General features: G+C 59.1%; 1 protein-coding gene across 5 annotated transcripts in view; it reads right to left on the minus strand.

Annotated features, from left to right (window-relative positions):
• The window catches only part of AGAP3 (ArfGAP with GTPase domain, ankyrin repeat and PH domain 3), an 81,284-nt gene that overhangs the window by 17,784 nt on the left and 45,012 nt on the right, over window positions 1-18,488 (minus strand). For all 5 annotated transcript variants that reach the window (XR_012579759.1, XR_012579755.1, XM_074538306.1 and 2 more), the window contains one exon: window positions 4,191-4,364. Coding sequence is in view for 3 of the 5 variants with exons in the window: in XM_074538306.1 (XP_074394407.1) it covers window positions 4,191-4,364 (174 nt within the window). In the remaining 2 variants the exon portion in view is untranslated. The remainder of the gene's footprint in view (window positions 1-4,190; window positions 4,365-18,488) is intronic.

The following is an 18,488-nucleotide window of genomic DNA, read 5'->3' on the forward strand; positions in this document are numbered from 1 at the left end:
ACCAGCAACAAAATCAAAAGCCTGACATTCAATTTCAGCAGCACACACAGCGCAGGCTTCCAATCAGCATAAAAATGCAGACTCCGGGGAAGGCAACGAGGCGCAGGAGTCCTCGCTGCACTGTTAACCCTCTCCTAAATCCACTCCTGCCTCTCCAGTGTCCACCCAGCCCAGGGCACAGATGGCAGCTCCACGCCCAGGACCCCTGCCCCGGGCAGCTTGCTGTGCCCTCTGCCACAGCCCAGTGTCCCCCAGCAAGTCCTGACTTCCCATTTGCCCGTTGTGTGGCACCTGGAGTTAAGAAAGGAACCACAGCATTGCACAAGGGCAGCAGCTCCAGCAGCGGGATGGCAGGGACCTGCCAAGCCTTTCTCCCACCCCAGCCCATCCTCTGCTCCCTTGGCTCACCCTGGTTTGCTCAGACTGGTTTTTGGGGCTTGGTGGTCTCGACAAACACCAGAAGTGGGGTGGAGAGAGGCGCAGAGGGTCAGAGGCAGCAGCTGCCCCAGCAGGGACCGAGGTGCAGCTGGTGTCCCCTCACACAGCTCAGAGAGGCTGCAGCCTTGGAGCTCTCCCAGCTCTGCCTTCTCCTCACTGACACACACCAGTAGGGTGTTTCTGCTGCTATTTATCCATGGGGAAATAGTGCACCCTTGACAATTAAGAGAGATAAATCTAATAAAATCAGACTCCAGTTTTCTAAATATAAATTACTGATCCTGCTACAGGACCGTGCTTAGAGCAGGTGCGAAGCACCTTCAGCTCCCAGCCATATGTCACAGGGGACCTGAACTTTCTCGTGGTGCTACCATGCCACACGTGGTGCCTCCATCCTCCCTCTGCTGCCCACCTGCTCACCAGGATGCTCCCCGGGCCCAGTGCCACACCTCTGGCACCCTGCCCCGCTCCAGGCTCAGTGACAGGGTTGCACATTTCTGCACTCCCCTCCTGTGGCCTGCTGAGAGCCTGGCAGCTCCTGAGGGATCCTCAGCCACGTCCCTGCTCTTACTGCCCAGCAGCCAGCACAGAGCTGGGCACTTGCAGGGCCCCGTGGCATGGGGACAGGGTGGCAATGGCGTGGGGGCAGCACACGGAACACACTCCCTCTGTTAGATCAGGCATTGCTCACTCTCTCCTTCCCCAGGAGGACAACTGAACCCCTCTGACCCACCCAAGGACTTCCAGAGCCCCAGGTCACCAAGGGAACCTCTCACAGGCACACCTGGGACTTGCTGGGCCCTTCTCCAAAGCAGTCAGCCTTGGGGGGGCCCTGGGACCCCACAGGTGGGCTGCAGAGCTCCTGCACAAGGGACAGATATAGAATGTGCTGGAGCACGTTCATATGACTGCCCCATCCCACTGCTCCTCCAGGGCACAACCAGAGCAGGCAGCCTATCCCAGGAGCTGGGATGGCACCTACAGCCTTGCCATGTGCCCAGCATCAGCTCTGAGCGCAGCAAAGCTCCTCACTGCCCTGCCCTGCGGAATGGAAGCACAGCAGAGAGCCTGGCCCTGGCAGAGCTGGGTTCAGCCGTGGTGCAGGGCAGCCTCCCCCAGCTCAGCTCCTCCATGGAGGGAGGGCTGGCTGTGCTGCTCAGCTCAGCTCAGCCGTGTGGGAAGCACTGCCCCCAGGAAATGTCCCCTCCCTCAGCACACTGAGAGCCCACCTCTGTCAGCTGTGCTGAGGGGACAGAGCAGGGATGGGGAATGCCTGGGGCCCCCATGCTGTGCTGTGGGCCCTCCAGAGCAGCTGGCCCCGTGCCCAGTCTGTGCAGCACCGACAGGGCTTGGGTGGCACCTGAGAGGGGGTGAGCAGCCACCAGCAGGCAGGACAACAGTGAGCATGGGGATGACACCCCATCCCTGCAGGTCACTGGCAGGAGCAGCAGCACAGAATCACAGAATGGTCTGGATGGGAAGGAACCAAAGCTCACCCAGTGCCAACATGGCAGGGACACCTTCCACTGCCTCAGGCTGCTCCAAGCCCTGTCCAACCTGGTCTGGGACACCCCAGGCATCCAGGGGCAGTCACAGCTGCTCTGGGCACCCTGCTGCTTCACCACCCTCTCCATAAAACATCTCTTCCTCATATCTAGTCTAAACTCACCCACTTTTAGTTTAAAAACATTATTGCTTTTCCTGCTACAACAGACCATGCAGATCAGCTCTTATCTGAGCCTTCAGTTACTGTGCACAGAAGAGTCAGACAGATCCAGGTGCTGTGAGCATGGACAGCTCCTCCATGGGCAGGAACAGAAGGACAGGGGACAGAGGGATGGGGGCAGAAGGACAGGTGGCAGCGAGATGGGGGACAGAGGGATGGGGGAATGGGGTGCCTTGCTGTCCTCCGCCACCCAGGGCAGGGCAGGGCAGGGCAGGGCAGAGCAACATGCAGCACGGCCACACCAGCCCTCAGCTCCACAGAGGGAGGAAGGCTGAGACTGCCAGGCAGCTCCTGGTGCAGGAGGGAACTGGGGCAAGGAGCTGCTCTGCAGAGGGCTCATGGTACAAAACTGTGCCAAGGCACTGCCCTGCGCGGCGCTGCATGAGCGCACCGGAGCTGCTGCTGCTGCTGCGAGCCCACCGGGCGCGGAGCTCCCGCGGGCCGGGCGCCGCCTGGGGGGACCCTGCCCAGCCCGGGACAAGCAGCAACCGCGCGAAGCCCAGGGACCCTGCCCAGCCTGGGGACACCCTGCCCAGGCCGGGACAAGCACCAGCCATGCGCAGCCCGGGACAAACAGCAGCCATGCGCAGCCCAGGGACCGTTCCCAGCCCGGGACAAGCATCAGCCAGGCCCAGCCCAGGACAAACAGCAACCGTTCCCAGCCCAGGGACCGTTCGTTCCCAGCCCGGGACAAGCATCAGCCGTGCCCAGCCCGGGACAAGCACCAGCCGTGCCCAGCCCAGGACAAACAGCAGCCGTGCCCAGCCTAGGGACGGTTCCCAGCCCGGGACAAGCCCCAGCCGTTCCCAGCCCAGGGACCGTGCCCAGCCCGGGACAAGCATCAGCCGTTCCCAGCCCGGGACAAGCACCAGCTGTGCCCAGCCCGGGACAAGCCCCAGCCGTGCCCAGCCCAGGGACCGTTCCCAGCCCGGGACAAGCATCAGCCGTTCCCAGCCCGGGACAAGCACCAGCTGTGCCCAGCCCGGGACAAGCCCCAGCCGTTCCCGGCCCAGGGACCGTTCCCAGCCCGGGACAAGCCCCAGCCGTGCGCGGCCCTCGCACCGCTGCCTCCGGCCGCCCCTGTCCGAGGCCGGGCTGCGGCACATCCCGCTCAGCGCTGCGCCCTTCCGCTCCCCGCGCCCGCGCTGCCCCATCAGCAGTAACAGTCTGATTAATTCGCTTCCAGCAGGGAGCTGATGGGGCCAATGATGGAGCCGCTGCATCAGGCGCGCTGAAATTGATAGTTTTTCACAGTTACAAATGAGGAGCCTCCTCAGCTGCAAATGGCGCCCGCACAGTCGGACTCCGGTAATGATCATAAAGAGGCTCCTTTAAACTGCGAAAGCCCCTGGGAGCGGGCGGGGGGGCGGCTGCCGCGCTAATGAGAACTACAAGGGGCGAGCAGGCATGGAAATGGCTCCTCCACTCTTGATGTGCATTTAACTGCTTTTTTAGTGCGGCGGCAGAGCCAGGAACGAAGGAGTGATGAATGCAGCACAAAAGCATTTATTTTCCAATTCGGCAAAGTGGCTACGTTGGGAAATGTATGAATTATTTTAATTCACTCAACTGTCCTGAAACATCACTGAGAGCGAGTGAGCGTGGGGGGAGGGGGCGGGCCGTGCTCGGTGTGTGCTCCAGAGACAGGAATCACTCCTATTCCTTCAACTGCCCCGAAATGTGGGACAGGGGGGTGCCACAAGGTGCAGTGATGGGGGAAAGCAGCGGCACGTACTCCAGCACCCCAGCACGGAGCTCAGAGCAAGGTCAGAGCACAGGGCTCAGAGCCACCCTGCTGCAGAGCAGGGTCCCCCGGCTGGAGCTTCTGCATGCCTTGCAGGACAGCTGCCTCCCTGGCGGGACACTGCCAGCTGACCCTCACCGAGGGGACAGCCCGGCGCGGCCCGAGGCTGTGTCTGACACCCAGGAGCACACTGCGGGCTCACAGGCACAGGGCAGAGCTCAGCCCGGCCCCACGGCTGCGGCTGCCGGGACAAGGCCACAAGGAGCTGGGGCAGCTACTCACAGGGGTTGGGGCAGCTGCCGGGGATGGCCACGGCCTCGTTCCACTGGTCTGCACTGGAGACAGAGTAGGAGCGCTGGTGCATCCCGTCCGGCTTGGAGCTGAAACCCACCAGGTTGATGCCGCTGACGGAGCGCTCCGAGTGCAGGGACGTGCTGCTGGTCGAGTGGGGAGCACCTGCAGGAGAGACACGAGCACGGACTGACTGACTGCTGGAAGCACAGACTGCTGCCCGGGAGCACGGACAGACTGACTGCTGCCTGGGAGCACGGACAGACTGACTGCTGGAAGCACAGACTGCTGCCTGCGAGCATGGACAGACTGACTGACAGACTGACTGCTGCCTGGCAGCACGGACAGACTGACTGCTGCCCGGGAGCATGGACAGACTGACTGACAGACTGACTGCTGCCTGGGAGCACGGACAGACTGACTGCTGGAAGCACAGACTGCTGCCTGCGAGCATGGACAGACTGACTGACAGACTGACTGCTGCCTGCGAGCATGGACAGACTGACTGACTGCTGCCTGGGAGCACGGACAGACTGACTGACTGACAGACTGACTGCTGCCTGGGAGCACGGACAGACTGACTGCTGGAAGCACAGACTGCTGCCTGTGAGCACGGACAGACTGACTGACTAATAGACTGACTGCTGCCCACGAGCATGGACAGACTGACTGACTGACAGACTGACTGCTGCCTGGGAGCATGGACAGACTGACTGACAGACTGACTGCTGCCTGGGAGCACGGACAGACTGACTGCTGCCTGCGAGCATGGACAGACTGACTGACAGACTGACTGCTGCCCGGGAGCATGGACAGACTGACTGCTGGAAGCACAGACTGCTGCCCGGGAGCATGGACAGACTGCTCCCCAGAGGCACTGGGGGAGAGAAGTCAAAGCTGTCCCATACCTGATGCCACACTCCTCGGGTGGCTCCACATGAGCACAGGCTCTCCCTGGCTCTCCTCTCCCGAGGGGTGCTTGTGCATCACCCCAAAGGTGCTGACGGAAGAGCCCAGCACACTCCACCTCCCAAAGGGCGCCCAGCTCAGTGGGTTGCAGTGCAGCACCCCGGGATGCACAGCTGGGATTCTGGCACACAGCTTCCCCACAGCTGGAGCTCAGAGCCATGATTTTCACTAGAGCCTCTGGCCCCTGGCAAACCCAAACCCAGCCCACAACCAGCACAGCCACTTTCATCTCTCAGCTTCACTTGTGTGTCCCTGGCAGGAAATCCAGCCATGCTGGGGGCACTGGGAGAGACTGTGAAATCACATGGAGGGTGTCAAAGAAACCAGCAGATGTCTGTAAGGTGGGGGTGGCAGGTGGAAGCTCCTTTTCCCACAAGCTCAAAACTGCTGCGTCTGAGCCCAGAAACCTGATGCCCCAAGAGAGGAGTGATTTTGGGACTAGAGACTGTCACAGAGGACAAGATCACTCAGTGAGGCAAAATGGGTCAAGTGTTTCTGGATTACAGGAATACCCAAATTGCCCAGAATAGCAAACAAATGGTTCTGACAGGGAGCACACAGCCTCCCTCCCGTTCAGTCTGCAGGCCATGTGCCCCAGAGGACACTGCCCGAGGGATCCCTCTGCACCTGCCCAGCACCAGCCCCCTCCCAGCTGCCCTCAGGCCATTCTGCTCCAGCCACTGCAGAGCCAGTGCTCTGGGAGCTCTCAGGGCTGACAGAATGGGCCCTGTCCCTGCTACAAAGCTCCCTCTCCTCCTTCCCTGCCCCGAGGCACCGACACTGAGCTGGGACTCTCAGTGCAGCCCACCTGGCCATGGCCCAGGGCAGGGCACAAACAGCTCCAGGTGCTGCACACCCACAGCTCCTGCAGCCACGATGAGCCTGGGCTGGGAGGAACCATTGGTCTGATGGGGCTGCGGCAAGTGGGACCTTTCCATGGAAGCAGAGGAACACCTGTGGGAGCAGGTCCTCAGTGGGAGCTGCCACAGCCAGGACAGCTCACCTGCCTTCCTGTGGGAAACCATGGAATCCCATGGATCCCAGCATGGCTGCGGTGGAAGGGAGCCCTGGCATCATCCTGTACAGCCTGGGTCAAGCAGAGCCCCCCAGAGCCAGTGGGCCTGGACTGCTTCTGATGAGTGTGGAGCATCTCCAAGGAGGGAGATGCCATAACCTCCCTGGGCAGCCTATCCCTGTGCTGTGCCACCCTCCAGGAAGAGCAGAGCCCCACAAAACCCCACGTGAAGCCCCAGAGCTCATACATAAATGTATTTTCTGTCCTTGTTGCTTCCATGAAAACCCAAGTGTTGCTATTTAGATATGTAGCATTGCCAGGGCTGCTGAGTGCCTGGCGGGACAGCTCCAGAGTCCAAACACCCCTGCAAAGGCAAGTGCTGAAAGGAGGGGTGACGCGGCCCCCAGCCCTGCACCAGGCATGGCTGCCACCCACCGTCACCACCACCACCATCATCATCATCACCACCACTCCTTCATCACAGCACGGCATGTACCTCCCGCCCTCCTCTTCCCTGTGCTCATCCTGCACCAAAGTGCACAGCCCTGCAGGGCTCCCCTGTGAGCCCCCCTGCAGCCCCACCTGCCAGCAGTGCTGATGGAGGGCGTGCTGGGACACGGCTCCCTGCACCTGAGCTGCCAGGACCCTGCAGTGACCTGCACCCTGTGCTCCCCCAGCCTGCCAGGACCCTGCACCTCAACGTGCCAGCCCTGCAGCCTGCACCCTGTGCTCCCTCAGCCTGACCCCAGCCTGCCAGGACCCTGCACCTCAACGTGCCAGCCCTGCAGCCTGCACCCTGTGCTCCCCCAGCCTGCCAGGACCCTGCACCCCAACGGCCAGCCCTGTGACCTGCACCCTGTGCTCCCTCAGCCTGCCAGGACCCTGCACCCCAACGTGCCAGCCCTGCAGCCTGCACCCTGTGCTCCCCCAGCCTGACCCCAGCCTGCCAGGACCCTGCACCCCAACGTGCCAGCCCAGCCCTGTGACCTGCACCCTGTGCTCCCTCAGCCTGCCAGGACCCTGCACCCCAACATGCCAGCCCTGCGGCCTGCACCCTGTGCTCCCCCAGCCTGTGGGACCCTCCTTGCAGAGCCCCTCCACACTGCCTGCCTCCAGCCCGGCTGCTGCATGTTCCCCCTCCCTCCCTCCCTCCCTCCCCTTGTTCAGCGCCACAGAAACACGTGTAAAACCATGACACTGACTTTGCCTCTAATTAGCCCTTAATTTACAAGACACACTCGGAAGGGTAATTAGCTGGCGCTCCGCTCCTGACTGCTGCATCCATCTCCTCTCTGCCTCCTCGTGGGAGGGAGCCTGCTGCTGCTGAGGCAGGGACAACGCTGCTCTCCTGGGATGGGATCAGCTCGGGCCTGGGAATGGGGCTGCTGGGCTGGGCGGGATGGATGGGATGGGATGGATGGGATGGGATGGGATGGGATGGGATGGGATGGGATGGGATGGGATGGGATGGGATGGGATGGGATGGGATGGGATGGATGGGATGGGATGGGATAACGGGATGGGATGGATGGGATGGGATGGGATAACGGGATGGGATGGGATGGGATAACGGGATGGGATGGATGGGATGGGATGGGATGGGATGGGATGGATGGGATGGGATGGGATGGGATGGGATGGGATGGGATGGGATGGGATGGGATGGGATAACGGGATGGGATGGATGGGATGGGATGGGATAACGGGATGGGATGGGATAACGGGATGGGATGGGATGGATGGGATGGGATGGGATGGGATGGGATGGGATGGGATGGGATGGGATGGGATGGGATGGGATGGGATGGGATGGATGGGATAACGGGACGGGATGCTCAGAGCTCAGACAGTGTCTGCCAGCACCAAGCCCCAAGTGCCCCCAGCCCTGGTTATGGCCACAGCCACGGAGCAGAGGAAGGTGAAGAAGGGAGAGCAGAACCAGAGGGCCTGGGAGAAGCTCCTCCTGCAGAGGGGAAAGTCCTGCAGGGGTCTGGGCATAGCAGATGTGACCCCTGCTCCCTCCCCCAGCCAGGCCAGGAGCCCAAGCCCAGCAGGACGAGCCCTTCCCTCACACTTCTGAGGAGCAGCACAGGCTGCCACGAATGCCAGGGTTCCATTTTGAAAGGAGCAGCTTCCATCAGGCCCTGCAGCCCCTCCAAGCTCCCTCTCAGCCCAGCCACGCTCGCTCACAGACCCTGTGCTGTGCAGCTCCTGCTTCTCCCAGGAGCTGCTGGGTGCTCCCAGCAAGGCCAGAGCTCTCACGATTGCATCCCTTTGAGGTGACACCCTGGCAGCTGTGGGCGTGCTCCCTGTCCATGGGGTGAGGGACAGGGGACATGCAAACCCCTCCTGCCTCTCGGCCAGCGCCTGCAGGACTGAACCCCAAACTGCTGACAGCTCCCCAAGCCCCTCTCCCCGTCACTTTCCTCAGGACCCCAAAAGAGACTCACATGGCTCCCTGTGCTCTCACATGGTGCCCTTTAGTACAGCCCAGCTGACAACGTGGCACTGGATGGAAAATGACACAAAACCAGAATGGCATGATGTGTGGCAGCCCAGATGCTTTGGGGAAACACCTGGATCAGAGCAAACTGGGAATTCCTCACTAGGGTGAGGCTGCCCAGGGAACAGGATAAAGGGGAGTCAGCCAAAAGAGCACCACCAGTCAGGAAGGGGATAATTTGCAGAGTCACTTGAGGATCTTTTTAGGCAAATAAAACACAGGGTCTGGTGATATTTCCTGGTGACATTATGCTGGGTGCTGCTACCAGGCCCTTACAGTGTGGAGGAAACCAATTTTGGCACAGGGAAGGGGCTATGCTGAACTTTCAAGAGGCACCAGCTGCAGAGCCCTTGTGGGCTCCCCCTGGGTTCATGGCCAAGCACAGGGCAGGTGTGTGCCCTGGTGTGCCATGCTGCTCCCTCACAGGCAGAGGGACACTGCTGCTGCTGCTGCTGCTGCTGCTGCTGCTGCACGTGGGGCAGGAACTGTCTGTGTGTGGGTGAGGGTGGCCATGGAGGAGCCATGGGGCAGGAACTGTCAGTGTGGCTCAGGGTGGCCATGGAGGAGCCATGGGGCAGGAACTGTCCGTGTGTGGGTGAGGGTGGCCATGGAGGAGCCATGGGGCAGGAACTGTCAGTGTGTGGGTGAGGGTGGCCATGGAGGAGCCATGGGGCAGGAACTGTCCGTGTGGCTCAGGGTGGCCATGGAGGAGCTCCAGGATGAGCGAGGCCACCCTGGCATGGAGCAGACCCTGTGTTCTCTGGCACTGCAGACGCCAACAGCACAGTGCAGATCAATGCCATTAACCGCCTGCCAAGCGGTGTCCCAAGGAGTCATCAGTCACTCTGCCCCTCAGCCACTTGTTGCCAACCTGTCATCGTTTATTCCCAATAAAAACCAGGGTTATTGTGAGTCACCTCAGCACACTGGCTCCCCAGAGCCTCCCCAAAAGCTGCAGCAGCTCAGGACCCTGAGCAGGGCTGAACAAGCTCCAGCTCATGGGACACCTCCACTCCCAAAACCAGTGGGTCCTTGAAGGGAGGTGAGAGCCACGGCAGAGCTGCCTGCCTGTGAACCTGCTGGGGAGACACAACTCACCCCCATGTCACGGAGCCAGCAGCTGCAAGGTGACCGTCCTGGGAGCCCCTGTGGCTGCTGCTCCCAGAGCCAGCCCAGAGCTCTGTCAGGATGGGTTTCTAAATGAAGCACTGCATGCTGTCACCTGGACATTGCTGGGTCCTTCCTCCTGAACAGCTTCCACGAGCCCAAACACCTGGGCTGGCTCCCAGCACCCAGGAGCCCCAGGATGCACAGGTGCCATTTGAAAGACATCACCCCTGGGCTCTCCTTGGGAGCTGGTCCCCATGCTGAGCACCCACAGAGCTCCCAGGTGTGGGGGGGGCACGTTCTGGGGTGACAGACAGACAGACAGACGGACAGACAGACAGACAAGGGTTCTTTGGGTGACAGACAGACAGGTGTTGTTTGGGTGACAGATAGGTGTTGTTTGGGTGACAGACAGACAGGTGTTCCTTGGTGATAGACAGACAGGTGTTCTTTGGTGACAGACAGACAGACAGACAGGTGTTGTTTGGGTGACAGACAGGTGTTGTTTGGGTGACAGACAGACAGACAGACAGACAAGGGTTCTTTGGGTGACAGACAGACAGACAGACAGACAGGTGTTCTTTGGGTGACAGACAGACAGACAGACAAGGGTTCTTTGGGTGACAGACAGACAGGTGTTCTTTGGTGACAGACAGACAGGTGTTCTTTGGTGACAGACAGACAGGTGTTCCTCCCAGCTCTGCCAACACTGAACGTCTGTGTGGAATCCCTGATCCCAACTGGGACTGAGGATTCCCAGCCCAGCTCCATGTCAGGGCCATCAGGATGTGCCAGCTTGCACACAGCAGGAGCCATTGCCAGCACTGGGCCTCACAGATGCTCTGACACAGGGAATCTCCCTCCTCTCTCAGGGCTGCCCTTGCACAGCACGGCTCTGGACATCTGCACATGCTAAGTCAGTGAGTGACACCCCAGCCCCCAGCAAAGCTGGCTGGTGTGGGTACAAACCCCCAGGACAGGAAACTGCACGGTGCCAGCGTGTGTGGGACAGCTGAGAGCCCGGGCTGGCAGTGCCAGCAGCACGGGGAGGGCTGGCCAGGGTACCCCCAACTCCCCAGGCAGAGCTCCACGATGCACAGGATGAGCCAGTGCCTCTCCAGCCAACACACCAATGCAGCTCTGGTTTAGAGGGTGACCAACGCCCCGTGCAGCCCCACAGGGCCCAGCAGACTGGGGAAGCCTGGCACCGGGCACCTCAGGGACGCTGCCCCCAAATGCTGCACAGAGAGCACTGAGTGCCAGCCCGGGCCCTGCTCAGCTCCTGTGTCTGTGTCCAGCCTGAGCCTGCCCCAGGCCCCACACAGAGGCACCCCATGCACCGAGGAGCAGCTCCACGGGCAGGGAAGGGCAGCTCTGCAGGGAGAGGCAGAGCTGGAGCAGCAGGGGCACACCTGGAGCAGGGAGCAGCCAGAGGAGCCCCCAAGCCACAGCACAGGGCTGCCCCTCTGCCACTCCTGCCTCAACAGTGACGGATCTGCCACAAAATCTGAGCCTGACTTGAGTGCTGCCCGTGCCACAGAGATCACAGTGGAGCTGGGTAAGGGTTCCAGTGGTTAATTGCCTTCACTGCTGAAATCTGGGCCTCATTTTTGGCCTGAGTTGTGTTCCTTCTGCCACTGCCACTGCATCCTGGTACATTTTACCTGATAAAGAGCTCTCTCACCAAATTTCTCTTCCAATACAGGTATTTACAGGTGGTGTTGAAATTACCTCTTAACCTTTTCTCCGGCAAGTTAAATATACTGAGCTCATTGAACCTTCCTACAAGGTGATTCTGAGAGCAGTTACTGGCTTTTATGGCCTTTCCTGTCCATCATTTTTGGTCTCATCCTGTGGACATGTAAATCCATTAACCTGAGCTCTATGGAAGTCCTCTCCACCCCAAAACTCACTGTTACCATCCTCACCTTGACCACATCTTCTACAATTCCTGAATTAAATAATTCAGCCTTGCTGCTTCCAACATGTCCACATCTCCTACCTGCTGTTTAATTTGCTGCCTAATTACAGCTGGAATATGAAGAATTCATCATTCTGTGCTGAGATACATCATCTTGCCTCTTCCCAAACACCAATACAAGCGCTCACTGAACACTTTGCTTTTTTCCTTATTAACCATTCTATTATTCTCACACAGTAATGAAAGAATGCTGGGGTTAGGATTCATTAGTTCCTAATACACTTGAAGAAAGCCCTTTCACTGTCCTGTTCTGCATCCCCCCGTGCAGCCACGGCAGTGCAGGCTCCTGTGCCAGCCCAGGTGGAAGGTGGGCTGGGGAATGAGCTCCTGGGACTGGATCCATGACTTTAATTTGTGTGTCATATGGAAACCCCATGGAACGTGAACAGCTGAGGAGCAGAGACTTGGTGGGATACACGAGCAGTGACTTCTTGTGGCTCTCAGCCCGAACACTGGATCGCAGGGTGACCCAGCACTGGGCAGAGATGAGTCTTTGGCATGGAATGGTGGTGAAGGAGACCAAGACACAGAGTGCCAGGAGGACACGGGAGCTGCCCTGTGCTCAGCACCTGGAGCAGGAGCTGAGACACAGGAGCTGAGTGTTTGCCAAGCCAAGCAGCTGTGAGTGATGAAAGAGAGGTTTTCGTCTGGGAGAAGGAACAGAAGTGAAGTGACAGGCTTGTGCAGATGTCCCCAGAATGGGGCAGGCAGTGTTAGTGTCCCCATCAGCTGGGACACCCCTGTCCCCACAGAGGAAGAGATGGGGCTGTCCCCAGCAGCTGTGCTATGCTGGTGCTCCCATTTCATCAGTGACTGTTCCCCAATCCCCATCACCACCCTTTGTCCAGTGCTGTTTAACCTCCTCCCTAGATGTGGTGGGCACAGAGTGGGATGTGGGCAGTGTGAGGCTGCCCCGAGAGCCCAGAGCCAGTGGTGGCACAGCCTTGGTGTGGCTGCAGCCAGGGAATGTGGGATGCAAGGAGCTTCCCATGAAGGCAGGAGGGTCACTTTGAGGGCTGCTCACAATTCATCACTGCTGGGCCAGGAGCGCTGGCACAGGAGCCTCCAGCACAGCTCCAGCTGGCTGTGCCAGACCACACCAGCACCACAGCCTCCTCTGCTGCAGCTCCCAGCTCCTGCTCAGCACCTACCCATTCCTTTATCGGGTTGCTGGTAATTTTATCACTTTTCAGACACACACAGAGACAGCTGCACAAACCACAGCAGCACCAGCAGCCAGCTCCTTCCCCTTCTCACTACTGGGACAGAGAACAAACAGCTCATATCTCCTCTCCACCAAGACTGACATATTTTTAAGCAGTTCAACCTTCCTTTTAACTTTCTGGTATCCAGTAAAATATTCTCTAAAAATTCCTAATTACGCTTCACTTTTTACTTCCCTGTTTAAATTCCTTCTCCCAAAAGATCTGGCATGTAATTGCTTCCAGCTTGGTGAAATTGGCTCAGACACATTTTTGTGTGCATGTGTCTGTGCATGTGTTTAATACTCTGTTTGTGATGTGAATGTTACTCTGCCTGAACACCAGCACAATGCAGCCAAGTCACCTTTCCACAAGGCACTACTGAATTTAGTTTGGTGACTGGCTGCAGTGAGGATAACAGTGGTGTTCTCCCTGGGAGCTGCTCTGCTGTTTGGAACCAGCTTTCACAAAGTCCAGGGAAGCTTTAGTGCAACTTCATAAGGTCCCTCAGGGACTCTACTACATTAATATCACTTACTCTCCAACACATTACAAAGAATTATCTCAGAGAATCAAGGTGCTGGGAATGAGCAGCAGAAGCAGATGAAGGGAGCAGGGTCTGTGTTCCAGATCTCTCTCCTGCTCTGTGGCTGTGAAGAAAGGTGTCCTCACAAACCTGGAACGACAAGCTGCAGGAAATGTGCAAGCAGCACTGCCTAACACACAGCCCAGAGCAGATCCCTGAGATCCCTGCGGTGGTGGGAGAGGAACAGGCAGCACTGACACGGATCCTGTCCCAGCAGGAACCTGCTCTGAGGCAGACCTGCAGGAGGGGAGGAGCAGGGCCAGAACTTCTGGGCCTGCAGAGGAGTGTGGAGCTGGAGCAGCCCTGCCGTGACCGATCAGGAACAGCCCCTGTTCCTCTCCCCAAGTGAAACTGGGAAAGGGCCACTGGGGAGGCTGGAATTGCTCTATTTCCTGCACAACTCCTGTTTCTAGAGCCATTCACTCACACAAGGCTTTATCCACCCCTGCCTGCTTTGGCCACAGAGGCTGCCTGGGGTGCAGCAGCACAACCTCCCGGGGTGCACCAGTTCCAGGGGATGGAGCAGGCCCTGCTCTGTTTGGAGATGGCTGCTGGTGCTGGGCTCTCCCAGAGCTCTGGGGCAGCTCCCTGTCCCGCACACAGAGCAGAGCCCTGGCAAAGGCCCTGTGTGCTCATGGCAGAGGGACTGACTGCTGGAGCCACTGCCTGTGCTCAGGCTGGGCTGGGGCTGTGTGGCAGCACAGAGCAGGACTCTGTGGCCTGTAACCAGTCCCTCCCTGGCCCCTCTCCCTCCTGCAGCACAAGCCGGGGCTGCATGGATGAGAAAGCCTGGTTTGCTGGAAAAGGCTCCCAGTCCACCGGCCACCCCTCCTGGCAGCACCAGGCAAGTTATTTACACTGAGATTTTCACAGGTGGCCACCAATTACACCCTTGTAGCTTTTCCAGGTGCCCCATGCAAGGAACCTGAGCCAGATGTTCCAGGATTCAGGATGCTGGGAGCTTCAGCTGTACCCCCAGGCCTGGCTATCTGCCCCGGACACCCTGGCCAGCCCTGGGCAGGGCTCTGATCACCATGGCACTCTGCTGCCTTGTGCTTCTCCCCCCCTGCTCCTCTCCTCCTTCCCTTCTCCAAGGCCTTCTCCCTGCTCAGCCCTGCACTGCACGGCTCCTTAGTGATCTGGTAAGGAATATCAACTCCCAGTAATTATCTCTAATTAGGGTTAGTGATTACACTGTTGGGTGGGAGAAAATCAGTCTCTGCTTTCCCACTGGGGAGGGCAGGTAGAGCTGGCTGTGCAGGGGGAAGCACCAGCAGCTCCCATGCCCTCCATGAGCCTGTCCCTGCCTGCACAGCTCTGGAGCTGCCCGCTCCGAGAGCAGGAGCCCTTCTGAGCCAGCAGGACCTGAACCTGGCCCTGCAGCCTCCTGTGCAGCACCAGAACCAGGCACCAAGCATTGCTGGTGCTGTCCTGCCTCGTGCCATCCCACGGGGCTGCAGCCACGCTCCTCCTCTTCCCACCGAGTCCTGACCATTTCCACCTTCCACTCAATGCAAAACTTTAAACCAGCCGCTCAAGCCTCACATTTGGATTCATCCTCCACCTTCAGACATGCAGATAAACATTCGTAAGAGGTTACTGTATGACTGTAATGGTGAATGTATAATATTTATAATATACATATGAATTTGCAGTATTTTATACATGATTCATGATGCAAAATATTAATTACAGATAAATTTTCCTAAATCTCTCATCTCAGCTTCGTCTTCAGACTACAAACAACCCTTTAACATATTATTGGGAAGGGCAGAAGTCCCACACTGAGGAACAGACAGACCCTCACCCTCTTCCTTTCAGCTCAGCGTCCCCATGTCCGAGTTACAGAACCCCAGTCTGGTTTGGGTCAGGAGTGACCTCAAAGATCCTCCACCTGCAGCCCTGCCCTGGCCCTTGGCTGAGCACAGGGACCGACACTGGGCTCTCACAGGCAGACCCTACAGAAAGCCAGGGAGCACAGCTGGAGGGAGGGAGGGGTGTCCCCACAGCTGGCACAGAACCAGCTGTGCACGGGCACTGCCCCCAGCCCAGCAGCCCCTCAGGCTGGGGGGCACTGCGGGCCCTGCTCTGGCTTTCCCTCTGCTGCCCAGCTCCCAGGGAGCACAGCATGGAGCAGAGGATGGGACCCACCTCTGAGCAGAACACAGAGCACAGAACACAGAATGCACAGAACACAGAACAGAGAACACAGAATACAGAACACCAAACACAGAGCACAGAACACAACACCGAACACAACACGTGTTCTAACGGAGCACAGAACACACAGAACACAGAGCACAGAACACAGAGCACAGAACACAGAACAGAGAACACACAGAGCACAGAACACAGAGCACAGAACACAGAACAGAGAACACACAGAACACAGAACACAGCGGCGGCCGTGGAGCCACTCGTGTGCACGGAGCAGAGCAGCCGTGGAACCACGGGCCAGTCCCAGGGACACCAGAGCCCCATCCAGCCTTCCCTGCCAAGCGTGGAGCACAGGTGTAACTTGGGATGCTCCTGACACACGCCAGGGCAGGGCGACCCCAGCTGCTGGTGGGAGGGGAAGCAAAACCAACTTTGTTTCACAAGTCAGAGCTCAGCCTTCCCTCCCGAGGGTCCATTTCCATTCTTTTGTAGGAGATTAATGACCCTGCTCTGACCTGAAGAATCTGTTGTGCAGCCACGACCAGGAGAAAGGCAGGAGATGATCCAGCAGCCTCCTGTCTGCCATGACCTGCACCACCCTGCTCTCACTGCTCTTCTTCCCTCAATGTCATTGTCCCCCACGGCGAGCAGCGGTGTGCCAGGGAAACAGGTTTTCCCTTTTCTTTGTTAATTCTTCCCTCATTACATTTGAAATTCCACAATCAGTGTGCACTGTAATTGTCGAATTTGATGCTAATGATTAATGAATTAAACATGGATCCATCAATTAGTCCTCGGAGAATAATTCTGCATAAAGCAGCGGATAATGTAATTACAGTAACAAAGATAATGAGATGTTAACATCGACGGAGCCCGACGTGACATGATCACAGCAGGCTCAGCAACCCCGGCCTGGGGGAGCCAATCCCTCACTCTGCAGAGGAAGAGCATCGGGGGGCACGGGGCTGGCGGGGGGGCCGTGCCAGCGCGGCGCTCCCTGGCACCGGCACCGGCACCGCGTGCCAACGCGCGCGGCCACCCGCCCCAGCGGCCACCAGGGAGCTGCCAGGCCAGCAGGGACCCAGGGAAGACCCCGAGCTGCTGGGGGCCCACACCGTGCCCTGCCATCCCGACCTCTGCAGGGGCTGAGGCAGCACGGGCTCCCTCCCGCCGCCGTGCCCGGCACAGAGACCCGGGCACAGGCACAGTGCCACGCTCGGTGCACCCACAGCTCCCCGTGGAGCCAGGCGTGGGTGCCAGCACACAGAGCCCGGCCCAGGGGCAGCTGCACCCGCGTCACCTCAGCGCAAACAGGAGCAGCAGCCCAGCCCTGCATCCCAAGCAGCGCCTCCCACCAGCACACGCTCTGGGAAAGCTCTCCTGGAGCAGATGCAGCAGAGATGCTGCAAAGCAGGAGCAGGAAGAGGACTCACACGGGCACTGGCCCCAGCACACCTGCCAGACCATGCACACTGTTCCTCAGGCTGAAGGGAGCTGACCAGCAGCAGTGCCCACCCAAAACCCTCCAGAGTTCGAGCTCCCAACTCCGTGCTGAGTCTGACTGACCCGTCCTGGTCTGAGAACAAGGCTGCCATCTGCCCTCTGGCACCACATCCCATGGGACACTCACCGACCTCAGCAAGCTGGAGAATCCCCTGTGAGCCCCCCAGAGTGGAGCAGAACTTTCCCCTTCAGCCTGCTCCCTTCACCCTAGTGCTCTGGCTCCCCCACGTTTGTTTCCTTCAGTCTCATCTCTGTGTGCTGCTGGGAACATCTTCAATTGCTGTCTGCAACACAACCACCTCTGCACTGCTGCAGCCTCTTCCTGCACTTCTCTTCACTTCCCACTCCACGCAGGCTTCCTGGTGCTCAGCTCTCAGAGTCTCTGCCATCCCCGAGCTGCAGAGCCAGCTGCTGTGCCCGTGCATGGCTGTGCCCGTGCATGGCTGTACTCGTGCATGGCTGTACTCGTGCATGGCTGTACTTGTGCATGGCTGTGCCCGTGCATGGCTGTGCCCGTGCATGGCTGTACTCGTGCATGGCTGTGCCCGTGCATGGCTGTACTCGTGCATGGCTGTACTCGTGCATGGCTGTACTTGTGCATGGCTGTGCCCGTGCATGGCTGTGCCCGTGCATGGCTGTACTCGTGCATGGCTGTGCCCGTGCATGGCTGTGCCCGTGCATGGCTGTGCTCGTGTGCCCGTGCATGGCTGTGTTCATGCATGGCTGTGCCCGTACATGGCTGTGCCCGTGCATTGCTGTGTTCATGCATGGCTGTGCCCGTGCATGGCTGTGCTCGTGTATTCTGTGCATGGCTGTGCCCGTGCGTGGCTGTGCCCATGCATGGCTGTGCCCGTGCGTGGCTGTGCCCGTGCATGGCTGTGCCTGTGCATGGCTGTGCCTGTGCATGGCTGTGCCCGTGCATGGCTGTGCTCTGTGCCACCCACAAACTGCCACAGGTGTGACGGAGCACGGGTCCAGCAGCTCCCTGCCCAGCTCCCCTTGGCCAGCCCTGGAGCAGGTCCCCACAAACCCCTGTGCAGCAGGAGCCCAGGCTCAGCTGGGCTGAGGCTCTCGTGCTGACCGACGCTGCCTCTTGTGCCACCACCTCTCCCCCTCACTGAAGCCCCTTTTCATCATGAGCTGCCCTGGTTCCTGGAGCCAGAAACGTGATGCAGCACAGACAAGGCTGGGTGAATGTGAGGAACCAGAGCAAGGATGCACCTGGAGGCCGTGAGGGAGAGGGCAAGAGCAGAGACATTCCAGCAG

Source organism: Zonotrichia albicollis, chromosome 1, assembly GCF_047830755.1.
Source record: "Zonotrichia albicollis isolate bZonAlb1 chromosome 1, bZonAlb1.hap1, whole genome shotgun sequence".
Lineage (NCBI taxonomy): Eukaryota > Metazoa > Chordata > Aves > Passeriformes > Passerellidae > Zonotrichia > Zonotrichia albicollis.